This window comes from Macrobrachium rosenbergii, chromosome 15 (genome assembly GCF_040412425.1).
Source record: "Macrobrachium rosenbergii isolate ZJJX-2024 chromosome 15, ASM4041242v1, whole genome shotgun sequence".
Taxonomy (NCBI): Eukaryota; Metazoa; Arthropoda; class Malacostraca; order Decapoda; family Palaemonidae; genus Macrobrachium; species Macrobrachium rosenbergii.
This window is the reverse complement of record NC_089755.1, coordinates 54,004,298-54,031,797: the sequence shown is the minus strand read 5'-3', so window position 1 is coordinate 54,031,797 and position 27,500 is coordinate 54,004,298. Positions and strand designations below refer to the sequence as shown.

General features: G+C 37.7%; 1 protein-coding gene across 19 annotated transcripts in view; it reads right to left on the bottom strand.

Annotated features, from left to right (window-relative positions):
- Positions 1 to 27,500, bottom strand: part of LOC136846746 (chloride channel protein 2-like) — a 169,825-nt gene that overhangs the window by 52,875 nt on the left and 89,450 nt on the right. For 11 of the 19 annotated variants that reach the window (XM_067117936.1, XM_067117933.1, XM_067117935.1 and 8 more), the window contains one exon: positions 12,613 to 12,706. In XM_067117936.1, the coding sequence (XP_066974037.1) occupies positions 12,613 to 12,706 (94 nt within the window). Of the gene's footprint in view, positions 1 to 12,612; positions 12,707 to 24,745 lie in introns of all 19 variants that reach the window. The other 8 variants (XM_067117921.1, XM_067117939.1, XM_067117927.1 and 5 more) reach the window with 5 other exon arrangements.

Here is a 27,500-nt window from a genome sequence, read left to right as displayed (position 1 = left end):
CAGTGTCAATGTGTTTTTCCGAAGTAGCTCCAGGACTCATGCAGAAGAGCGTGTTACTAGGAACACCGCGCAGGATGCAACCCGGAACCCCACACTATAAAAACCACCCAGTCGAATAGGATGACTGTGAGACAAAAAAAAAAAAAAAAAAAAATAATAATAATAATAATGTCGCATACATTATAAAATGTGGCCGAAGTTAGCAAAACCCACGATACATAATAATCTACAATTTTTCTTTTTTCATAAATTCGATCAAATTCTCCCTCTATGAATACAGTCCTTTTTTGATATTTCATCAGACAACCGTAAAAACGGCATTAATTAGTAAAGGCTACAAACATCAGAATCTGATATGAAAATCATTAAAAATAAAGACGCCTGATAAAATACAGAATCATTCACCATTAATTAAGCTGTATGACCTAAAATACCCAAATTTTTTCCTTCGTTAGGTCCCAATTATAATTATAAATAAATTATTAGCGTATAATCCGATCCGCCAGACGACAAAAAGGCGACTCAATTGTGAGCGTCATTAGCGGTAGAAAAAGAGAAAAAGAGAAAAAGAGAAAAAGAGAAAAAGAAATAGAAAGAACGGTCTATTTATCCATTTTTCAATCCCCTAGCGGTTTAAAAAAACGAGAAAATAGAAAATAAATAGAAAAGACAATCTATTTATCTATTTTTCTCCCCATAGTGATGAAAAATAATGAGAAAATTGAAAATAAATAGAAAGGACAGTCTATTTATCTATTTTTCTCCTCAGCGATGCAAAAAAAGAGAAATTTGAAAATAAATAGAAAGGACAATCTATTTATCTATTTTTCTCCCCATAGCGATGAAAAATAATGAGAAAATTGAAAATAAATAGAAAGGACGATCTATTTATCTATTTTCCTCTTCCTTAACGATGAAAAAAAAATAAAATGGAAAAGAAATAGAATGAAAGATCTATTTATCTATTTTCTTCCCCATAGCGATGAAAAAAAAGAGAAAATTGAAAATAAATAGAAAGGAAGATCTATTTATCTATTTTCCTCCCGTAGCAATGAAAAAAAATAGAAAATTGAAAATAAATAGAAAGGACGATCTATTTATTTATTTTTCTCCCCCGCCCCGAGCGATTTAAAAAAATGAGTAAATGGAAATGAAATAGAAAGGACGATCTATTTATCTATTTTATTCCCCTAACGATGAAAAAATGAGAAAATGGAAAATAAATAGAAAGGACAATCTATTTATCTATTTTTCTCCCCCTAGAAATGAAAAAAAGAGAAATATAAAAGAAACAGATCGTTCCTTCTAATCATCAAGTTTTCTCCTCCTTAGCGACGGGAAAAAAAATAGAAAATAAAAAAATTAAAAGGTTGATCTATTCATCTATCCTCCTACGATGAAAAAAAAAGAAAAAATATAAAAGAAACAGAAAGGCCGATCTATTCATCTATTTTTTTCTTCTCTCTCCCTTCCTTCCTAAGGATCTCAACCTATTCATCTATTTTTCTCCTCTCCCTTCCAAAGGATCTCAAACGTCTAGGCGAATCTTACCGAGGTGCGAGATGTTCCTCACCCCAGAATGGGACCACCGCCGAAAAAAAAAATAAATAAGTGAAAGGACTGGGCTGAGTCGCTTCTTGGCGTCCCGAAGCAAAACAAAAAGCCGCTAAATACAAGTCTGGGAGCTATGTCGAATTTTGGCAAGGATTTCCTCTCTCTCTCTCTCTCTCTCTGGTTAACCAGCGGCGCCAAAATGTGTATCGGCGTTAATGTGCCTCCTAGACGACTCAGCTTACAGGAGCTGTCTGTGTGCTTTGTTTTGCAATTAAGTGCTGTTGTTGTTTATTATTATTATTATTATTATTATTATTATTATTATTATTATTATTATTATTATTATTAGCTGTCTGTATGCTTTGTTTCGTGCTTAATTATTATTATTATTATTATTATTATTATTATTATTATTATTATTATTAGCTGTTCTGTGTGCTTTGTTTCGTGTTTAATTATTATTATTATTATTATTATTATTATTATTATTATTATTATTATTATTATTATTATTATTATTAGCTGTCTGTATGCTTCGTTTCCTGTTTAATTATTATTATTATTATTATCATTATTATTATTATTATTAAGAGCTGTCTGTATGCTTTGTTTCGTGTTTCATTTTATTATTATCATTATTATTATTATTATTATTATTATTATTATTTTATTATTATTAAAGAGCTTTTCTGAAGCTTTGTTTCCTGTTTACACAGATTATTATTATTATTATTGATTATTATTATTATTATTTTATTATTATTATTATTATTATTATTATTAAGAGGATCCTTTGTTTCTGTTTAATTATTATTATTATTACTATTATTATTAAAAGGTCTTAAAGGTGTATTATTATTATTATTATTATTAGCTGTCTGTATGCACTATGAATCAATTGTAAGGAGAGGGTTGAGGAAAGTAAGATAGAAGAAAGAGAATATGAGAGGAGGTACAGTAAAAGGAACGAAAGGGGTTGCAGTGGGGCCGAAGGGACCCTGCAAAGAACATTAAGTAATGCCTACAGTACACCGCACGAGGTGTTACATAGAATGGCAGTATCAGTGGAATTGATTTTATACAGGACCTTTTCAATTCTTGAAAAATTCCCAAGATCTTTTACAAAATCAATTCCACTGGTATTGTCATTCTTTTTAACAGAACATTAGTGCTCTATAATTATTCTTCATGAAAGGAAAAGAAGGATAAAAGAAGGATTAGTAAGCTAATTCTAGATCACAAGTTTGCAGTTCAATGAGAAGTTATTAAAACTTGACTGGCAATGGAAAAAAAAAAAAAAAAAAAAAGGTTCGAAAGATTCCTTATTTCAAATAGTCCAGGATTCGACGTCAGGGTGAAACTTGGCTGACCAATTTGATCTAATCAGATACGTATCTAAAAAGGAAAGTTCATCAGCAATTTATATGTATATGTGTATATATATATATATATATATATAGTATATATATATATATATATATATATATATATATATATATATATATATATATATATATAAATTTATATACAAAGTCGATTTTCCCTAAATACGAATCACTGTCAATTCCAGCTACAAATTCAAAACTCAGATTCTCCAATATATCTTATATATTGTAACAAGAAGTCACTAGTAAGCCAACCTAACTTTTAAATAACACAGCATACCATCTGGAAGCAAATTGCTTGCATTGCTTGCACTGAAAGAAACTGCACTCATTGTCTTTTTTTACATTAATTTTCTTTTTTTTTTTTTTTTTACAAAGAAAACGACAAACAGTTATCAAACGCCAAAGTACACGACTAAGAAATATCGGAACACGTGTTCCGATATATTTCAAAAAAAAAAAAAAAAAAAAAAAAAAAAAAAAAATTATATTATCAAAGAACAAATAAACAACAACAACAACTTGAAAAGCATTGAAAAAAAAAGTAGTCTGTTTTTTTTTTTTAAATATACCCCAAGCCGTGTTTTTTTTTTCACTGCAGTTTCCTTTCGTGCTTAACAAAAAAAAATCTTTTTGAGACTGAAAAAATAAACTTTCGTCTGCTTTTTTTTTTTAAATATACCCCAAGCCCCGCCCCCTTTTTTCTTCTCGTTTCCTTTCATTTTATTTTTACTGAAAAAATAAACTTTCATCTATTTTTTTTAATATACACCAAGCCCTTTCTTTTTTTATTTTTACCCTGCAGTTCTCTTTCATCCTTAACAAGAATATATAATTTATCTGTTTTCGACTGAAAAACACGGAGGTAATTTTAATAAAAACGTAATATGATCTTTGAGTAAAACTAAATAAAAAACATAATTTATTTGTTTTAGACTGAAAAACATCGCGGTGATTTCAATAAAGATGAATTATGATCTCAAAGCAAAATTCAATACAGTTTCCAAACCGTAAGATATTGTTTTGAAAATGGCACAAGAAAAATATTACAAATAATGACCCACAACAGCAGTCATCGTCATAATTCTTATTCAGTTACATAACATGTTTATGCTGAGCTTAGCAATAATCATCATTCGTCCATGGTTTCCATGAACGTCAGGAACCAGATCCCACACGGATTTAAAATGAGTACTCTATCCTCGGTCTAACAAGTTATAGCCTACCCACGAATCCTGAAAATCCTTCTCCAAGCTCTTGAGATCTCGAAGTCACTGTCTACCACTGACTCATCAGCCTTAAGCCACTTTATCCAGGTTAAATTTACAAACAAGACAACCACGTACAACTGAAAATACACAAGCAGTCCCACGACCGGGATCAAATGTGAAGGCGGTCTTGTTAATAAAAGCACCTGGCAGAACCTCTCGCGTAAAAAAAAATCAGGTAAAAAATGGCCGAAGTTTCTTCGGCGCAATCGAGTTTTCTGTACAGCCGCTGCAGCCTGTAATCGAGACCACCGAGAATAGATCTATCTTTCGGTGGTCTCGGTATAATGCTGTGCGAGTAGCGGATCGTGAAACTTTAACTACGGCCCGGTGGTGGCCTGTCCCATATCGTTGCCAGGAACACGATTATGGCTAACTTTAACCTTAAATCAGAATAAAAACTATTGAGGCTAGAGGGCTGCAATTTAGTATGTTTGATGATTGGAGGGTGAATGATCGGCATACCAATTTGCAGCCCTCTAGCCTCAGTAGTTTTTAAGATCTGAGGGCGGACAGAAAAAGTGCGGACGGACAGACAAAGCCGGCACAATAGTTTTCTTTTACGGAAAACTAAAAAAAAATGCAGTTATAATTCCTCCATAGGGTTTATTGCCGAGGCAGAGCGAAGTGGACATTGGAATATAAAATTTTGGCCAAAGACCAAGCGCTGGGACCTATGAGGTCATTCAGCGCTGAAAGGGAAACTGAAAGTTTAAGGTTTGAAAGGTGTAACAGGAGGAAAACTTCGCAGCTGCACTATAAAACAATTGTTAGGAAAGGGTGAAAAGTAAGGTGGATGAAAGAGACTATGAACGGAGGTACAGTAAAAGAAATGGTAGGGGTTGCAGCTAGGGGCCGAAGGAACGCCGCAAAGAACCTTAAGTAATGACCACAGTCCACCGCTTGAGGCGCACTGACATGCACTGACGGCGCTAACCCCCCACCCCCATGGGAGAACTGAACATTGAATGACATTTGTAGCTTAATGTTTGTGAAGGAAAAGATTAATTAACGTACATTATAAAAGCGTTATCTTTTATCCACTAATGAGTGATATATTGAGAAAACCAAATAAGCCTACGAGAATCATTTTGGTTAGACGATCTCTTATGGCAGTGAAAAGGAAAAAAAAAAAAAAAGTTGCTGCCAACAGTACTGCTCTTCCACCAGTCTCTGCACTTCCTCTTGAAATGTTGGCACTGAATCTTCGTGAAAACTCAAAGTCTGCACACAAAAGTCAATTGTAGTTCTTTAGAATTTTTTTTTTTAATCGGTCAAAAAAGTATTCAGTAGATAATACGTTTGTAAGATTGGTTACTTTCCATTTTCTATAGGGGAATAAGAGTATGGTCATAGGGAGAGACCCAGTGAGAGTCAAAAATGAATAATAATAATAATATTTACTATTATTTTTATTATTTAACATTATTCAGACGATGAACCCTCTTCATATTGAACAAGCCCACCACAGGGGCCACTGACTTGAAATTCAAGCTTCCAAAGAATATTATGACGTTCCTTACAAAGCAGTAACAGAAGGCAATAGGAAATATACAATTAAGAGATCACTTATCAGAAAAGGAAAAATAAATTAACAAATTAATGAATAAGTAGATAAAAATGCAAGTAAATAGTTAAGATAAAGGGAGAATTGTTTTATGGCATTAATGCATTGCAGCTTCGCTTGAACTTCTGATTGTGTGTGTATGTATATATATATATATATATATATATATATATATATATATATATATATATATATATATATATATATATATATATATATATATATATATATATATATATACACACACACAAAATTTTAAATGGTTCCATTACTCGTCTGGAAAGGAATGAACCAAAACACTGCCACACCAAACAGCATCATCCGTGTGTTCCGATGGCCTAGTAAAGCGGAGACGAATCCCACAGTCATGTCGACGGAGCCTCCTGCATTTCAATTTCCTTTCTTGCACGCCCAATAGGCGCGCAGGGAACTTAAAGTAGCCATGGGCAGGAGAAGGAGGAGAAGAAGCCTTTATTGCCCCCCCAGCGAAAGGTCAAAGTTCATCTGGTCAGGTTCGTCGGTGTCAGGTGTGGAATATGGGACATGCCATCTCATGGACCCATCGCTTAGTTGGTTTAGGGCGGAAATATGCAAGATTTTCGTTTCTCAATGGTAATGAAGTGTTTTATTTACGTCGTGAGGAAAGTTCCAGTTCCTAGGAATGAGGAAAGTTCCAATTCCAGTTCCTAGGAATGAGGAAAATTCCAGTTCGTCGGAATGAGGAAAGTTCCAGTTCCTGGGAAAGTTCCAACGGTAGTGTTTCTGAAAACGGCTAGTAGATGGAGTTAGGCGTTGCGTTTGAAAACAGAAAATCAGTTCGTAGGAAATAAGTACCTCTCTCTCTCTCTCTCACTACTCCGCTAAGCAGTACGAGAAGACTGTATCGGAATTTTATTCAGACTGCAGCATCCACAGTTATTTAAAAAAAAATATTACAGCTTTCAAATACTGCTAAAGTCTTTTTGTTTTTATCAACTCAGCGTTTAGAAAATCTACTCGAATACCTAATCTGTTTTTAACCAATACCTTTCGTACTGAATATATGGCGTAAAAATGGACGGATATAAATAAAATATTTGAGGAGAAAGATCTAAAGAGAAAATGTTCTTTCAATATGGGAGAAGGCCTATTATGGAAGGTCTCAGATGACAAGCCTATCGGAATATCTGTGGCTGCGTCTACAATCATCCTAACTACTGAGCTGAAGGCCTCTTATTTCCTGATAATCCACTCTGAAAATATGAAGTCTATGCCATTCAAGTGTGAAAATTTTAAACACAAATAACCAAGAATAAGCATTAGTTACTTCTGAGGCTGTTACTTCTTTCATAGGAACACCATAATATTTGGAAGCTTGAACCTCAAGTCACTGGCCCCTGTGGTGGGCTTGTTCCATACGCATAGGCTTCATTTTCTGAATAATAATAATAATAATAATAATAATAATAATAATAATAATAATAATAATAATAATAGACTTAAATACTGACTAATGTAAGCAGTCCGTATGCGTTCGAACTTTGCAATTGAATTTCAAGAGACGATTCTCTCTCTCTCTCGTACGACCTTTTGCTTTTCGTAACCTATTTATTATCGTAGCCTCTCTAGACTATAAAATTTGTTAGGACATATTTTTTCACAACACAGCTGCGTTCATATTCATAATCATCATCATTTTGCTATAACTGTGCACGCCTATCATTTCAACTTAAGTTTTTCCATGTTATTCACCTTCTTGAATATAACGGTGCAAGCCTATCATTTCAACTTAAATTATTTTCATATTAATCACCTTCTCCTCGAATTTCTCCCATTTCGCTCAGAATTGTTATTTAATGTTTTCCTCCTTCTCCTTGAACTTCTAACCTACTTCTCATTCCCTCCCTTTGTCTGTTACGTCTCCCTCTTCTTCCGAGCAGCACCGTGATAGCTATTTAAATGTTCGAGTCCCTCCTCAACCACTTCCTCGTTTTAAAGAAAATAATTTGAAGGAATAAAAAAAAAAAAACTCAAGGGCACAATTCGAGACCTCTGAGAAATCGATTCCAATCATGCTTCCCAAATGAGCAGCTTCAACTGAAATTCATTTTTTCATTTGCACCGCTTTTGAGCGGCGGAGGTGTGAGGCGGTGGCTGTGGGGCCGTTGGTGTATAAACCGTCAAGTCGTCTCCAACGCCCCGTGTATCTTGCTGTCTGGCAACACACAATTGGAAGACTCCCACCCCGCTTCCCCCGCCCAAAGCAGGTGTCTGATAAACGGGTGTGCTTCACACGTGCTTTTGTTTGTTTTTTTGTTCTTGTTTTGATGTTCACTGTAAATGTTTCACTATTTTTTTGCCTTAGTTTGAAGTGAAAACTTGTTTTTATATATATTTTACTTAGTGAAACCGTCACGTCGTCTCCAACGCCCCGTGTATCTTGCTGTCTGGCAACACGAAAAAGAACGACTTTTCCCCGCCCCCCCAACAAACAGGTGTCTGATAAACGGGTGTACTTCACACGTGCTTCTTTTTTTTATTTTGATGTTAACTGTAATTGTTATCGCATTGTCTTTTCCTTAAACTAAAAAATGTTTTTACATATTTTCTGTTTCTGTTCAGAGAAGACCTCATGTCTTGAGTTTTCCTTCTGTTACACCTTGCAAACGTTCTTACTGTCAATTTCCTTTTCAGCGCTGAATGGCCTCATAGGTCCCAATGCTTGACATGTGGCCTAAATGCTATATTCTACTCTATTTTCTGAAAATGAATGAATACGATCATCGTTGTACCAGGAATCCTTGTGTACAATACTAAAGCTTTCCTTCAGCACCAGATGATGTTTCTCAAGAACTGATCGCAACAATTAGTGATTCTCCTCCAGATCTCTGCTAAGGCCAAACAACCACGTCATCATCAGGCACTGGGGAGGGTAAACAACTGTCACAACAACAGTTGCATCACTAACTGTCCCAACAGCAGTTGCATCACTTGCTTACAGTCCCAGCAAGACAACTTTATGCAGGATTATTATTATTATTATTATTATTATTCAAAAGATGAATCCTATTCATGTGGAACAAGCCCGCCACAGGGGCCACTGACTGGAAATTCAAGCTTCTAAAGATTATGGTGCTCATCAGAAAGAAGTAACAGATAGTAATTGGAAATACAGAAAGAAGAGATCAGTTATTGGGAAAGGAAAAAAATAAATTATCATATTAATAAACAAATAAAAATGCAAGTAAATTATTAAAACAAGGAGAATTGTTACAGGGCAGTAATGGATTGCATCTTCGCTTGGACTCTGGAGGTTCCAATTGCTCAAAATCCTCAGGGAACCTGTTCACAGTCCAACGGTTTCAAGACTAAAGGACCTCTGGAACTGAGAAGTTCGACAGCGAGGCACATTTACAGAATAGTGGTACTGCTTTTCACCTCTTCAACGCTGAGAACTTTTTTTATGTGATGGCTGTTACGGGCATGGCTTTGGGGAATATAGGTCCATACAATAACATCCTTAGGTTGGGAACGCTTGATAGAAAATCATAAAGAGTTTCACGTACAGAATTTGAAATCACTTCAGTGGAGTATTAAGCCGCAACACGCCGAGATAACATGACAACACTCGGAATTCCGAGCGTTTAAACGAATCGAATCAAAAGCGAATTCTGGAGTGTTTGACAAAATCTCGTTAATTAAGAAAACATTAAATTTTTATAGATATTCCGCTATAGTCACTACTCAGCAAAGCTTATAAATCCAGTAGATTAAAATATAATGAATGAAGGTCAATGCTTTGATCTTTTACAGAGAATAAAAACTGAATCCAGCACAAATACGAAGCTTGGAAGATGTACATGAAATTCATATTTCTTATTCACAAAACTGATCAAGTTACATGGACACCTAATTAACCCATTCCCTAACTTACGTAAAGAGAGGCGATACTGATCAGTAATATCTGAATACCAATGACACTTTGGAATCATATTCATCATGTTGACTGATTTGTTAATCTATTTTTTTTTTCTAATAACTGATTTCTTTCTGCATTTCCTATTACCGTCTGTTACTTTTTTCTACTGGACACCATAATATCCTTTGGAAGCTTGAATTTCAAGTCAATGGCCCCTTTGGTGGGCTTGTTCAATGTGAATAAGGTTCAACTGAATTCTGAATAATAATAATAATAATAATAATAATAATAATAATAATAATAATAATAATAATAATAATAATAATAATACTTTGCTGCGAGTTTTTAAAACATTTTTTTTCTTGCCAAAGAAATATTAGTATCTACTCTCGGTCAGTTACGGGTCCTGGTACGGTTCTAGCGATGAAGCCATTTTTTAAAAAAATTTTCAAGCTCACTTCTAAAAACTGACATTTCCAAAATGGAAACAGGGAATGCCACAAACTCGCTTATGCTAGTCAGACATTTACATGTTCTCGAACATTTACAACACCAAATTCACAGACAAACAAACACAGAGATAAGAAAACTGACAACAGACACCATAATCTTGTACACTGAGTCCAGATTCACCCATAATGTGACAGTGGAGGATATCTATATCTATAATATCCACTGACTAATATCTACCTTTATCTTTAACATCCACTGGAGATCCACTGAGTAACAAACAGTGCTCTCCTGATATTCCATATCATTTTCTGCTTGTAAACATAATAAGCAAGTACTGTAGTGGACTCCATATCTTCCACAGGGAGCAAACATTTGACCGTCTTGTGATAATGGGGCCTTTCTCAATTCCTTTACACGCACTGCCATTCATTAATTAGTGTACCGACATCCTATCCTATTGCATAATGCAAAACGCTTCCCGAGAGAGAGAGAGAGAGAGAGAGAGAGAGAGAGAGAGAGAGAGAGAGAGAGAGAGAGAGAGAGAGAGAGAGAAGTATATATGTCAAAATCATGCGGTTTACTGACCTAGCCTTCCTGAAATCAGGATTTGGTTTAGTTTCAAACCACATTGTTTATCACCTGTCAATCCTTCTACCCTGTTTTACTTTCTAAATCAAAATCCTACCAACCAAGTTCCCTGGTAAAGGAATACAGAATTTAGAACACAGCCCAAGCGCTGGGACCTATGGGGTCATTCAGTGCTCAAGGAGAAACTGAGAGCAGAAAAGTCTGAATGGTGTGACACGAGGAAAACCTCAAAGCAGTTGCACTATGAAACAATTGTTATGAGAAGGTGGATAGCAAGATGGAAGAAAGAGAATATGAACGAAGGTACAGTAAAAGGAATGAAAGGGATTGCTGCTGGGGGTCGAAGGGACACTACAAAAACCTTAAATAATGTAGTGGAAAAATTATTGTTTTCAACTAATCTTGTGTAACCTTTCCCTCATCCACTGATACCTTACACAGCCTGGTAAGTAAGTCGATGACTCTGTCACCAAAGAAATATTTCAAAGTCTTTAAGTTCCTTCACTCTTTACATGCATTCTCAAACTGCATCAAGCCTTGACACTCTCGAGTCATTCTGCGTAGCCTCCTATCTTCAGTATTCTACAAATCTAGTTATTCGCTCCATCGACCAAAAAGCTCCATTCAATTCAGATATTTCGCCAGTTACCAGGTAAGCATATTTCTGTATAGTGTGCGTATATCTATACACATGAAGTATGTAAATAATATGTATGCACACATTAATATATATATGTATATATATAATTATACATCATGTGTATAGATATAAACACACTATACAAAATTATGCCACAGTACGCTACTTCAAGTGAAATAAGCCTAACCATCTCTGACAAATAAAAAAGCTACGCTTCCGAGCATTACACAAGCATTCGTAGTCACTATCAACACTTATTTCAACACGCCCTCAAAACCTTTTTGTGTCGAAGCCACTCGAACACATAAGAATCAACGTTTACGGTCACTATACCAAGAACGCCCCCTTAAATCATGTATGACCTTAAAGGCGACCTAATGTAGGGGGGAAAGGTCGCCTCCAGGGACTACTTATCCTCATCATTAACTTCCAGGAAAACCACAAGATAAGCAGAGCGTCAGAGTAAACACCAAATGAAAGAGTTTGCGAAGAAGAGAATATAGGATTTAGGCCAAAGGCCAAGCGCTGGGACCTCTGATGAGGTTATTCTGAGCTGAAACGGAAACTGACAGTAAAACAATTTGACAGGTGGAGCAGGAGGAAGACCTTCAGCAGTTGCACTGCGAATCAATTGCCTGGAGAGGGTCGAGGAAAGGAAGATGGAAGAAAGGGGATAATGAAAGGAGCTACAGTAAAAGGACTGAAAGGGGTTGCAGCTAGGGGCCTAAGAGAGAGACGCTGCAAAGAACCTTCAGCAGACATTAGGGAGAGCCAGTCCTTTCAAATTCCGTAGCTACTTGAATTTTTAAAAAGACGACTCTTGTTATGGAATAGAGCGCCTTCTAATAAGACCTACAGCTCTGGAAGTCTAAAGAGAATTTCAACTTACACGCAACTCTACTTAAAATACTGTTTTTAACCTGTGACGCCCAATCGTGTGATTCTACTTATACACAAGTCTAGGTTAAAGTACTGTTCTTAACCAGTGAAAGAAACAGTCCTTTTTTTACCTGACGCCCAATCGTGAGATTCTGCTTATACACAAGTCTAGGTTAAAGTACTGTTTTTAACCAGTGAAAGAAACTCCTTTTTATCCGACGTCCAATCGTGAGATTCTACTTATACAAAGTCTAGGTTAAAGTACTGTTTTCAACCCGTGAAAGAAACAGTCCTTTTTATCTGACGCCCAATCGTGAGATTCTACTCACACACAAGTCTTCTTAAACTGTTTTTAATCCAAAACAAAACCAGTCATTTACCTGATGCTCCGCTTCCCGTCTTCTCTTCCTTCTTGAGTTTCTTGGCTTCTTCCCTGGCGTATCTTCCCAAGTCCTTGGTGTAACGACCATACATCTGGAGGAAGAGAAAATATGTTTTATTGAATGCAGTCATAATGACTCGTGGGTAGGTGCGTAGCGAGTGGGATGCGCCTGAAAAAAAAATCGAGAGAGAGAGAGAGAGAGAGAGAGAGAGAGAGAGAGAGAGAGAGAGAGAGAGAGAGAGAGAGAGAGATCAGTGAACAGCTAATAAGAACGAGAGATGAAACTGTCACACAGTAATGCATCAGTATAGTCTAAAATACTAATTAGAGAAAATGTGTAATATATCAGTAGACCGTCTCAGAAGCAATGAATATAAAATGAGGGAGGGAGAGCAGTATGTCGACATAGAGGTAGCAGTCACGACACAGTGAATGGCAGTATCTTGAAAGCACATGCTATATCAGTCCTGTTAGGAATAACAGAAGCGAAAAAAATAAACACCAAAATTAAGGAGTTGCTACAAAAGGTCTGGGCACTTTGAGAATTGACGTCCTGTGGGGATTAGGGTATGGAAAGTCACCAGAGAATTGACGTCCTGTGGGCATTGGGGTATGGACAGTCACCGGAGAATTGGCGTCCTGTGGGCATTGGGGCATGAAAAGTCACCAGAGAATTGGTGTCCTGTGGGCATTGGGGTATGGAAAGTCACCAGAGAATTGGCGTCCTGTGGGCATTGCGGTATGGAAAGTCACCAGAGAATTGGTGTCCTGTGGGCATGAAGGTACTGAGTCACCAGAAATGAGGTTTGGCTTAAACATTGAAGAGAAACAGGAAAAAAAAAAAATAGAGTGAATATTGATAAAAAACAGAGGTTTTTATTGTGCATACACAGCTGAGCTTGTCAGTGGTGTCCAGAGCAATGTCATTCAACAATGAAAACGGAATAACTTTTAAGGAGACGACATGGGAAGGAAATTGCAATCTCATTTGCAATATTGCAATCTCATTTGCAATATTGCCGTGCCGGAGATGAAGAAAGTGTTTATCAAGTTTTAAAATCTTACCTGGCAGTAGCAGTCTTGGGTTTCTTTTCACGTTAATTGCTACGAATAAAAACCAAAAGTTTATGTTACACACAGCAACAAATAACATATATAGCCCTGAGAACATTAAGAGACTATTCTATGCATTTGTTCTACTGTAACTACACTACATTAAAAGTACCACCTCTCTCTCTCTCTCTCTCTCTCTCTCTCTCTCTCTCTCTCTCTCTCTCTCTCTCTCTCTCTCTATGTTGCCTTAAATGCTCTTATCCTTTTGTTTCAGAGAAAAGTCTCTCTCTCTCTCTCTCTCTCTCTCTCTCTCTCTCTCTCTCTCTCTCTCTCTCTCTCTCTCTCTCTCTTTATACTGTTGCCTTAAATGCTCTTATCCTATTTGTTTCAGAGCAGAATTTTTTTTCTCTCTCTCTCTCAGTTGCCTTAAATGTTCTTATCCTTTTTGCTTCAGAGCAGTTTCTCTCTCTCTCTCTCTCTCTCTCTCTCTCTCTCTCTCTCTCTCTCTCTCTCTCTCTCTCTCTCTCTTCCTTATCCTTTTTGTTTCAGAGTTTCAAATTACAGTTTAAAAATTTTCCGTTTTGAATTCACTTCGCATTTTTTTTTACTCAATTCAAAAACCGTCAGTGAACCAATGAAAAGTTACCTCAGTAATTTCAAAAGAAAATTATAAAGTAACCAAAAATTTGAAAAGCTAATTAGAGTGGCAGTATGGTGGATCTCACCAACTGGTACGACGACCGATTTAGATAGTCAATAGAAGTTCGTACTTCTCAAGCGTTGGCCAGACCTCGAAAATTTGAAGACCCTGAGACGGAGATTTCTTGCCTGTGGAGAGTTACTGGCCAATCAGAAACAGAGATTTCCTGCCTGTGGAGACTTACTGGCCAATCAAAAAAGGAGATTTCTTGTCTGTGACGACTTACTGGCCAATCAAAAAAGATTTCTTGCCTGTGGAGAGTTACTGGCCAATCAGAAAAAGAGATCTCTTGCCTGTGGAGAGTTACTGGCCAATCAGAAAAAGAGATAGAGAGTTACTGGCCAATCAGAAAAAGAGATTTCTTGCTTGCGGAGACTTACTAGCCAATCAGAAACGGAGGTTCCTTTCCTTTGGAGACTTACTGGCCAATCAGAAACGGGGATTTTCTTGCCTGTGGAGATTTACTGGCCAATCAGAAAATCAGAAAAGGAGATTTCTTGCTTATGGCGACTTACTGACCAGTCAAGAACGGAGATTTCTTGCCTGTGGCGATTTACAATAAGTACATTCAATCTCCCAATAAAGGAGTCTTCGCCAATGACTGTTACTAAAGCGTTATTTCCAGGGCATTATTTTTGATACTGTGAAAGTGAAATACCTAATAATTACAGCTGTTTTTGGCACGATTTTGCTTAGGAGACTTGAAGCAAAATGGTTAACAAGAATTTAAAAAAGGTAGACTTCTCAAGGAATTTTCGGAGTCATAAAGGACATTCTTTTTTTATTTTTTACTTGTAAATAACAATTCTTCTCTCGAATGTTTGATCTTCCAATGATTTCTCTTTTATGCCTTGTGGCAGCAAATATTGCTATTGAATCTCCTTGAACTGAACTGCAGATAAACATTCTAAGTAAGTACTGAAGCTGCTAATACTGTAGAAACCGTCTACCACTAAAGACTGTGGTTCTCTCTCTCTCTCTCTCTCTCTCTCTCTCTCTCTCTCTCTCTCTCTCTCTCTCTCTCTCTCTGACAAGACCCCTTTTCTGGGGAAAACTGCACGTATTGCTGATATCATTTTAATAATACGGTTTCATCAACCTTTAACAACAGTTTACCTACAGCTGTTTTCATTTTCAAAATTAATAAATGAAATTTTGACGCGCGGTCAAAAAGCAAGACCGGTTCCATAATACGTACTTTAGTGTGTTCCTATTGATAGCTAAGACCATGTGAAAAATCAAACATGAAAAAGACAAGACCCGTTAAATTGTGACGAAGAAATGTCTCCAGGCTGAGCGACTAATGTTGAGAAACTGCTCCACATTATACCAAGAGAATCTTCCCTATTATTATTATTATTATTATTATTATTATTATTATTATTATTATTATTATTATTATTATTACTGTAAATTGTGACGAAGAAATATCTCCAGGCTGAGCAACTAATGTTGAGAAACAGCACCACATTATACCATGAGAATCTTATTATTATTATTATTATTATTTATTATTATTAATTAATATTCAATATATGCGCTTGCATATGCATCACGCATCAGCAACAGATTCAACTCGCTCAGGAAGCTTCTAAAGAAATGTATGAATACTCTTACTGCAAAATGAGATGGAAAATATTAGCAAAGGGAAGCAGGGATAATATACGCTGACAGATAATTAAATAAAACGCTCAAAAACGTTAAAAGAGAATAAGTTCTTGTTGACCGTATTGAAAAGAACAAAGGTTCGCATATCTCTAAAGACCTTTGCAACATATTCATGTTTAATGTTTGCATTTTGGGGGTCCTGTTTGAACTTTGAAACTTACAAAAAAAACATAAATAAATTGGAGAGGAGATATGTTTTTAAAAATTTGGAAAATTTTATAAATAAAAAAAAATTGAAAAAAAAAAATTGGAGAACTAATGTATTGGTAAACAATTTAAAACTGAAAAAATTAAAAAAGTAAAAAAATTGTGTTAAATTTGAAAAAAATGAATAAGTTAAAATTTGATCAATTTTAAAAAATAAAAAAATTTGAAATACCACAAATTGGAGGACAAATCTATTTAAAAAATCCACACGGAGTTTCGAAGCGTCATACTCCCCTCCTGTGCGTGGATTTTCTTAAATGTATTTATTCTTCAACTTGTGGGTTTTTAATTTTTTTTTATTTTTAAAATTTGACAAAATTTTTATTTTTCATTTTTTCAAATTTATCACAAATTTTTTATTTCTTAAATTTTTTCTGTTTTAAATTGATTACAAATACATTTATTCTCCAATTTGTCGTTTTTTTTTAAATATTTTGGAGACCTTCCTGTTTTAAATGTAAACAAATACTTAACTTTCGTTTACAGAAACTTCTAATGGCTGCTAGTAAGTATTAAGTAACCAGCTTTATACATAGTGACGTTCCAATTAAATTTTAAAAGTATATTAGCTAAATCTTGATCGCCTGATAAACTGAACTGTAACAGTAATGTAATGTTACTGCAAAAAGAGCTACAAGACTTACATAATAAGGTATTAATTCATCTTAGCACTCTTCGAAGTATAATCGGTAATGGTGAATACAAAGTGTTTTTAAAATTGTATAATAAAAATGTTATACAATGCAATATGTAAGAATTTTATGAGCGAATAGGTTTCCTTGAAAACATCAGTGGGAAATGTGTTAAAAGTATTTGTCCAATATAAGACGTAAAACTGATAATTCCAAATGAACATATATATTGTTTTAGCATATGAAATATTATATTACTACAGAAACCCTTCAGGTGATCTCAAATGACGAACATTTTTTTTTTGTATATGAAACATTACCTTACTACAAAAACATCTGAAGTGGTCTACAAAACATTACCTTACTACAAAAACATCTGAAGTGGTCCATAAAACATTTCCTTACAACAAAAACATCTGAAGTGGTCTACAAAACATTACCTTACAACAAAAACATCTGAGGTGGTCTATATAAAAATTACCTTGCTACGAAAACTCTTAAGTTGTCCATCATGCAACACCCACCAAGATAAAAACAAACAAACACGACAGGGAAGAGAAACAACACACTGAACATGCGCCCCGTTGTTTCTCCTCACCGCAGAAAGGAAAGAAAGGGGCGTATTTACCACAAACACCTTTCTCGTGCCAAGATCTCCATCCGCAAGATACGGGAGGGGGGCCATGTGTCCATCCGTCTTCAACATCGAGGAGACATTTGGGTTATCCACAGTGATCTTAAAAGCAGGAAGAGCCACTGACCCCCAGAGAAGAGAGAGAGAGAGAGAGAGAGAGAGAGAGAGAGAGAGAGAGAGAGAGAGAGAGAGAGAGAGAGAGGCTGTAACTGCAACAGTGAATGACCTGTCAGTGTTTTGAAAGCGGTACTGACCAGATTTTAAGAGAGAGAGAGAGAGAGAGAGAGAGAGAGAGAGAGAGAGAGAGAGAGAGAGAGAGAGAGAGAGACACTAACTGCAACAATGAATGACATGTCAGTGTTTTGAAAGCGGTACTGAGAGAGAGAGAGAGAGAGAGAGAGAGAGAGAGAGAGAGAGAGAGAGAGAGAGAGAGAGAGAGAGAAGGATACAACTACAACACGGAACGACCTGTCAATGTCTCTAGCTATGTTGCAAATGCTAACATTTAAACCCAGCCTTAGAGTGGGGATGACATTCAAAGCGGAATAAAGTATTATTACCCATGGTCAGTAAGCCTGTAAATCACTTTATAAACGTAAATGAAACACTATATACGTTAATATAATAAAAATAAAGGAGATTCAATAAAATAAATTAAAGGCCCCTCGATTACACGGGCACACACACTGCATAATGACTTAAGAGTTCTGTCACACGCGAGATTCAATTTCCTGCATCTCTTATAGCTATTATCTTGTCCTCGATAAAAGCAGCTTAAAGTATATCTTATCATATCATAAAGACCGGTGAAGTAATATTCATTTCTCCCTTCAAAAACAAGATATAATCACGTAGGCCTAAATCTAAGTTACACCATATACTTTCCATGTTGCAAACTTTCTTGAACTCAATCGTCATTTCTCCCGTGTCTTCTCAGGAAGACCGATAAAGCAATATTCATTTCTTTACAACTGCCTTTTAATAACAGAACATGTACCGTAGTTTTTCTGTGAGGATTGTAGCCTATAACAATTACATTTCTTTATTTTTCCTATTTTCGTAACGCGATTGCTTATTTCTGCCGAACCTTGCGGAAGGAAGCACGTCCCCTTGTCCCACCCCAGCCGGTTTGGTTTCCCAAACTTAGATAAATAAATTTGTATTGCCCTGAACCCATGAGCTTCCCTGTCGTTACAGTTTTAACAGTTTTACTGACTTCATGATGAGGACTTCGCTGCTTCGTTGGAATACCCAAGTGCCCTTAACAGACACCAAGAGGGCAGGAGGGCATCAGGAAACCATCTCCAGCGTGACATCGCTCTCGAAGCCAAAACCAACGGAAAGAATTGACCACAAAGACAGAATCTACCTACCATGCTCTCAGCACACTTCCAAAAGGACAGACATGGAACATAGACAAACAAAACTGTTAATTTTGGGGTCCTTTTTTTTATTTTAAATCAAAGGGGAAACATTCCTCGGTTACCTGTCGAAAGTTGACACTGAAAACTGGGTGACCTTGAGACGTCTCGCACGCGTAAATAATTATACGTCTAAATATTCGTTCTCGGACGAGTAAATAATACGTCTAAAGATTCGTTCTTGGACGCGCAAATAATGCGTCTAAATATTCGTTCTCGGACGCGCAAATAATTCGTCTAAATATTCGTTCTCGGACGCGCAAATAATTTGTCTAAATGTTCTTTCTCGGATGCGCAAATATTACCCATAAATATTCGTTCTCGGACTTGTAAATTATACATCTAAATATTCGTTCTCGGACGCGCAAATAATAAACTAAATATCCGTTTTCGGACGGGAATAATACCCATAAATATTCGTTCTCGGACGCGCAAATAATACATCTAAATATCCGTTTTCGGACGAGAATAATACCCATAAATATTCGTTCTTGGACGCGCAAATAATACATAAAAAATATTCGCTCTCGGACAGGCATAATACGTCTAAATATTCGTTCTCGGACGGGTAAATTATGCATCTCAATATTCGTTCTCGGAAGCGCAAATAATACATCTAAATATTCGTTTTCGACAGCAATGAATTCCTTCCGAGGGCCCATACCGAGCAGGAGTCTCAGAGCTGCCATCTTGTACGCCTACCTAACACACAAACACTCACAAACGCACAAAACAACTAAGCACAAATACACTACAGCTCACACTTAACACGTATTTATCTCACGCACAACATCCACCGCGTTGAAAATATACTCGTCGTGTCGGCAATTTCAAACATTCATACTTTTTTATACGCATGCTGTGTGTTACCTTTCATGTAACACACAGCAATACACAAGAATCCATTTTTGATCTGTGCTGGCTTAATGGTGACCTACACCTAATGGCTTGCCGCTTGAGAATTCCCCACTGCTGGTTCCTGGCCTGAGAAATTTGGGGATTTCGTTTCAATTTTAGGCTACTTTATTTTTCCCCCCAAAGTGGATGTCATGGATCTGAAGAAGTCTCGATTTTTTTAATTTTCTGGAAAACTATTGTGCCGGCTTTGTCTGTCCGTCCGCACTTTTTTCTGTCCGCCCTCAGATCTTAAAAGCTACTGAGGCTAGAGGGCTGCAAATTGGTATGTTGATCATCCACCCTCCAATCATCAAACATAATAAATTGCAGCCCTCTAGCCTCCTCAGTAGTTTTGATTTATTTTAAGGTTAAAATTAGCCATAATCGTGCATCTGGCAACGATATAGGATAGGCCGTGGTTACAGTTCCATGGGCCGCGGCTCACACAGCATTATACCGAGACCACCGAAAGATAGATCTATTTTCGGTGGTCTTGATTACACGCTGGAGCGACTGTACAGAAAACTCGATTGCGCCGAAGAAACTTCGGCGCACATATATATATATATATTTTTTAACTGGATGTCGCTGATTTGAGGAAGTCTCGGTAACCACGACATATGACACCAAAATGTAATGAAATTGCTCCAAGTCGCACGTACAAAAAAAAAAAAAAAAAAATAAAAAAATAACAAAACACAAACAAAACAAAAAAATAAGTTCCTACATAATTTTATTTTTGTTTCGTTCCTAAGTTAAGGTGACCAAAACTAAATAATTAAAAATGATGCATCACATCACTGGTACATATATGGTTTTGATGACCTAAAATCAACTCACCATACTTGATTAATAGCTTTACTCCACCACACATACATATTCATAAATATCAAGCAACGAATATCTTTTAAATATCTAATTCACTTTCCCTCTGGAATGATGCGAACCGTGGCCTAGACACTAAAGCAGTCTGTAAAAACTGTTTGCCTGACGGCATTTGGAGTCGAAAGAATCGCGTTTGTGCATTCAAAAGCAAATAAAAAAAGCGTCTATTACTGAAAGAAGTGAAGTGATTCAATACAAATGTCAATGACGTCACGAAGTCAGGTGTTGTCATTTTTAGACTCCAGTGACAATTGCTATTGAAAGTAATTATTATTGTTATTTTTTTAATTCCATCTCGTTGTTGATTTCCTGCCTCAGCGGGCAAGAGTGGCACTTAGTGACACTAGCGGATCCAGGGGAGGGGGTAGGGGGAGGGGAGGGGAGGGGAGGGGAGGGGAGGGGAGGGGAGGGGAGGGGGAGCACCTGGGCACGTGCCGCCCCCGCGTGAAAAATAATGACAAAATAATAAAATAATAATACTGAAGATTTAGATAATAACATAAATGAAAAATATAAAAATGGGAAAAAATAAAAATCTATTATAGAAATAATATATATATATATATATATATATATATATATATATATATATATATATATATATATATATATATATATATACGTATGTGTGTGTGTGTGTGTGTGTATATGAAAACTGGTGGCCCACCCCCACGAAATTTTTCTGGATCCGCTAGTGCTTAGTGATATGGAATGGAATATAAAATTTAGGCCAAAGGCCAAGCTCTGGAACTTACGATAAGGTCATTCAACGCTGAAACGGAAACTGAGAGTAAAAGATTGCACTAGGAGAGGGTGCAAAGCAAAATGGAAGAAAGAGAATGTGAACGGAGGTACAGTAAAAGGAATGAAATGGAGTTGCAGCTGGGGCCTGCCTAAGGGACGCTTCAAAGAATTAAGTAATGCCTACAGTGCACCGCAAAAGGTGCATCGATGGCACTAACCCCCTCAGGAGAGAATGACCCTTACTGCAAGGGGTGATGACAATTTCAGCAAACCGTAACTTCGATTCAAATAACTCCTCTGTTGACTCCACTTTCCTCCTGTGTGACACAGAATAAAAGGGAAGGGGGGGAGGGGGGGAGGGGAGAAAACACTGATTAATATTTCCATCCGCCAACTTCAAACACTGCCAGTCTGAATGCCTGAAGGGACAGGCATCAGACGCCTTGAAGTTGATAGGCCTAAGCTGGAAAGTTGATCCCATGGCAAAAAGGACTAAAGTCTTCATTAAGATTATTATTATTATTATTATGGAACAAGCCCACCACGGGGGCCACTGATTTAAAATTCAAGCTTCCAAAGAAGGTCACAGGAAATACAGAAAGGAGAGATCAGTTATTAGAAAATAAAATAAATAAAACTACCTGAATAAATTATAATGACCAGAAGGTAGAAGTGGCAATGAAAACTCACGCACGAAAAATTTCGTATAGTAAATATACAAAAAATCAACAAACAAAAACATTGATACGATAATTTTACAACTGTGAAATTTACATTTACACTTGTACTGGTTAACCTATGATCATAAAAATCATTGATTACGACATTTTTTTCACGTAACAGATGGACCTTTTACTGTAAGCTTAAAATTTAGCATAAACTGGACCAGATATCTAGAGGCTCTCAGTCTAAAAAAAAAAAAAAAGGAATAAAAAGTCATTCTTGATAAATTTCCTGCAATTCCAGACCTCATTTTTAACAATTAAAAAATTTTGATCAGTGCTTTAAATGAGTAAATTCCTGTTAAGAATAATGGACTGGACAAAGAAACACTTCTAGAGTGTTTTCCAGAACTTGTTTCAGATTGCGAAACTCTACGGTAACTGCACTCCACGTTTAACTTCCTGGTTTTTTTCCTCCCCCTCCCAACAACCCTTAATTGGGCTGATCTAATTATCAATTAATTGCCAGATAACAAACATCGATTGCAAAGGCATTTTATGTGTCCATGCTTTGAAAAGTTCATGTTCACGTTGATACAAGAAACGGTTTACTTTCATACATGATACTCCAGTCAAAAGCTGATTATTTTAGCAATGACATTGTCTTGTTTTTCTCCCGGAGTAATCTCCTTTTAAGGTTGCTTGCTTGTGATATTAAAAATTACCCGCGAGCGCGCGCACACACGCACATACACACACAACACACGCACATACACACACAAAAAACACACACACATATATATATACCACACAAATGTTTAAAATCATCTTGTTACGAACAAAATCGCCAGTTTTAAATCACTGTAATGTATTTTGAATTTCTGTAGTGAGAAAAAATGAGGATATTAGTTACAATCAACATTTATTTAATTTATTATCTACTTTGAAATATTTATTCAATCATTAGATCATTTATGAACAAATTCGATTTCGGAATGCCATGGCAATGACTTTGCAATCATTATGAAAGCCACATAAATTCCTGAAGAGCAATTCCATTAATTCCTGGAAAATCTAAGTGATACTGATTTAAGTAAAATAAAACTCCAATTTTTGGATCGTCGCCACTTACAGCTTTCCCTGTGCGAAAGTCCAATGATTGCAAAGTCATCATGCCATGCAACCATTCCTATTAATAAGAAAACGTGCATTTATTTACGAATCCAATAAGAAATGCATTGAGAGCATACAGTAACCTACGACAACGCCAAATGTCGGTACCACACAGAGTACAAAATGGAAATACAAAAAAGTCAGGATACAGTTGAGAACGTTACAGAAATCGCCAGCTTTTTATTGACCTCACGGCTACTTACTTGCTATAACTGTCCTTTGCAAGAGCACAGCACATGCAAGGAGTCTCATCTTTCGGTCAAGAGGAGAGAAGTACTCTACATAAGCCTGTCTGGGACATTATTTTGTCCTGAAAATTGGGTTTACCCTGCCTGGGTCATTATTTTGTCCTTAAAATTGGGTTTGGCCTGCCTGGGACATTATTTAATCATTAAAATTGGGTTTAGCCTGCCTAGGATATTGTTTTGTCCTTAAAATTATTGGGTTTAGCCTGCCTGGCCATTATTTTGTCCTTAAAATTGGGCTCTGGTCTTGGACATTGTTATGTCCTTCAAATTGAGTTTAGCCTGCCTGAGACATTATTTTGTTCTTAAAATTGGCTTTAGCATACCAGAGACATTATGCTGTCCCTCAAATTGGGAACTTATGCTGTGCTTAACATTGGGTTTAGCCTGTCTGGGACATTGTTGTGTCCTTAAAATTTGGTTTAGACTACCTGGGACATTACTTTGTCCTTAAAACTGGCTTTGGGATGCCAGAGACATTACATTAGTCCTTAAAATATGCTTTAGCCTGCCTGGGACATTATTTAGTCCTTAAAATTGGGTTTATCCTGCCTTGGACATTATTTGGTCCTTAAAATTGGGTTTAGCCTCTCTGGAACATTATTTTAGCCTTAAAATTTAGTTTAACCAGCCTCGGACATAATTTTTTGTTCTTATCATTGGGTTTAGACAGCTTTGGACATTACTTTGTCCTAAAAATTGGGTTTAGCATGCCTGGGACTTTATTCTGTCCTTAAAATTGGCATTTGCTGATGGGAGCCAATGGTTGAAGCTGCATAATAAACCTATGACACCAGCTCTTTGTCCAGAAAGAAATGTCTCAAAATTTTATAACAGTTGTGAGTCCATTCACTTTATCCAGGCTGTTCTGCGTTCAAGCATTATTTAAAGTGGTAATCATTTTTAATATGCTTATTGATTGTCTCGTCACAATCTTTCTAAAAATGAAATTTTGATGCTTGTTACGGATGTTTAAAATGCATCTGGCTATTACATGATCTGTTAAACTTCTTTACATAGTTTTTTTGTGATATTTACTACATTTTAGCACACCAAAAACATTTACAGTGATTATAACAATGAAAGTACTTCAACCAGGCATAAGTTTGACATTTACTTGGAAAACCAAACAGATCACTACTACTCCACAAGTTCTACCTTGAATTCAACCACATCTATTGGAACTCTGGAAACGGACGTGACTACCTACCACCGTGAAGGTGTAGTCGAAGTTGACGTCCAGCGCATGCCCAGAAGGCCTCCGATGGTAGCACGGGATGTCGATCTTCGAGAAGGAAGGCTTCCTCGACTTCTGCGGGATCTTGATCACGCAATTAGCGGCGCTCAAGTTGCTGGGCTTGTCGCTCCCAGGCGGAGGGGGGACAACCGTCAGCAACCCGCCGTTGGGCTGAGTCGGGTCCTGGTCGAGGTCGTCCTCCGACGATATCTCCTCGACGGGGAGTTCCGTGATGGTGACCTCGTCCTCCGACAAGGCGGGCATGACAGGGGGGCATGGCGGCGGGGATATGGTTCGCTTGCTGTCCGCTTTCCCGAAGGACACCTTCCTCTTCTTCCGCAGCTTCGCCCGGTGGTGGGGCGGCACCTGCAGGTAGTCGATTGTGGGGATGACCCTCGGCGGGGTCAGGCGAGGCTCCACCACCTCTTCCGAAGGCCGCCATGTGGCCTCGTTGCAATCGAACTTCAGAGGGGTGGTGATGTCGCCGCAGGGGGACTCTTCGTCCGATTCCATAACCTGCACGCCGATCGGGCTGATTGGGGGGGTGGGGAGAAGAGGGCTGCCCCCAATGGGGGGCGGGGGCGAGCCGGGGCTGACGGAGAGAGGCGTGCTCGGCACCAGGTCAAGCAAGGGCAAGCCATGAGAACCGATGGTGGAGGGTTCATCTTCGATGGTGCCTAAGAGGGGCGTCTCGGCCAGGGAATCCTGAAAGGATTCCAGATTGGCGAGGACGGCCTCGCTTATCTGCTGGTCTATCAGGAGCTCGGCCTGTCGGGGGGGACAGGGACAACGGAGGCGACGACGATGACGGGGAGTCCACGTCCACGAACTCTGTGCCCCCCACGTCGGGTTTCATGAGGGGCACCTCCGTCATCATCATCACCTCTCCCCTCCCGTCGTCATCTGACTTCCCTGTATCCGCCACTTTTGCTGATGGTTTTCAACAGTTGCGCGAAATGACACTACTAAACTCCGCGAGTCTTTGAGGCTTTAGCGAATACGAATGCAACGAGGAGGACAAGAACATCTCGTGACTACAGGTGCATGGAGGAGAAGTCTCGAGAACGGCCCCTTTTGTAAAAACGGGTTTCTCGTGTAGAGCGATTTACTACAGTCAGGCTCCCTAGTACAGGGACAACTGGCCCTATGACAGCTGTAAAGAAGCCAAACTACTCTTTCCGCATGAAGGCGCCCCTTTCAAACAATTGCTCTCTTCTACGACGACTCAATCGTCCAAAACTGCATGAAGAACGAACTTCTTGGGGAAATTTCACTCAAAAGTCACACAACACACTTTCCTTACACTCCCTCACACGCGTTTTCCTCCGTGACTAGGAGGGCGAAGGACAGCGTCCAACTGAAAGGCGAGGAGTGAGCAAACGAAAGGAGGAAAGCTTTACACAGTTGGAAGTTGGGGGACGAGATTCGACTCGAGAGAAGAAGAAGAAGAAGAAGGAGAAGAAGAAGAAGGCGATTCTGACACGCTGATTCGAAAGCTCACGCGAGCCAAAGCCTTCTCGACACTCCTGCCAGCTCTGCTAACATTGAAAAATGCAGGTTTAAGAGCCCGGATTTTATTTATATCGCAACTTTCAAACCGAACGAGATAATGATCATTTCGACGCGTTCTTATGTTTTCATACGAGAGACGAGGATGGACCTTGGGCTAATAGTACTTTTGTTGGGGGGGGAAATATATTATAAATGTTTTGGTTGTTAACTAATGAATCGGTGCAAATGGATCATCTACGCCATAAGTTACCGATGACAGGAAACGAATAAATCTTTGCCAATTTAGACGCCAGTAGTAGTTGTTGTTGTTGTCCCTTGCCAAAAAACCATCATGTGCCCACAGTCTTGCTGTCGAGACCTCCCGAAAAACAGACAGACAAAGAAAGAGAAGAAATCACCATTTATTTCCCTCAAGGGAACTAGGTCATTCAAGGCAGTTAGATGAAAAGGGAAAATATTCCGCTATTTATCTATTCACTTAAAAAAAACGGTTCTTAGAGCACTGGCCAAATCTCGAATACTGAAGGCGTCAATGGCATTTCTAAGCAGAGAACCAATACTCGCATTTGGAGATGTTGAGGCGTTCTTGGCTATTATTTCAAGGCCAGAATGTCTAAATACATCAGATACTTGAACGTTTCCTAAACAATCACTCAAGGTTTTCGAGAGCCAACCAACTGCACAACCGTCGACAGTCAAACCAAAGGACGATTAGGACCGGAGAAAGGGTAGCTCCTGTAATTTTTCTTATTCTTTTTTATTTTTAATGAAGTCTCCCGCAAAACGACGAGCCCAGACCTTCCTTTCACGAACAGGGCGAGATTTCCATTCCTCTTTTCCACTGGATTCCCCACATACGAAGTAAGTAAGTCAGTAGGAAGACGGTTGGTCCTCTGATCGCCAGAATCATCACGTTCAGTTCCGATGTTGAAACTACATCACAGTTTTGTACAGGTGCAGGAAGAACCTCCTCCTTACCGACGATACGAAACCAAGAAAGATTCTTATATAACAGAGGTACTGGTGACGGCGTTCCACACGCTGGAAAGAAACTGCGTCAATGCTGTTCGCGATAACGTAGGAATCTTTTAGAACTGGAAGTCGCTGACGCAATCTTCGACTACGCACGTTTCCCTCTGACCGGAACCGATCGCTTATAAAGACGTAGTTTCAATTTCCTTACGAAGTTTCCTCAGCGCATACTGATACACAGCCA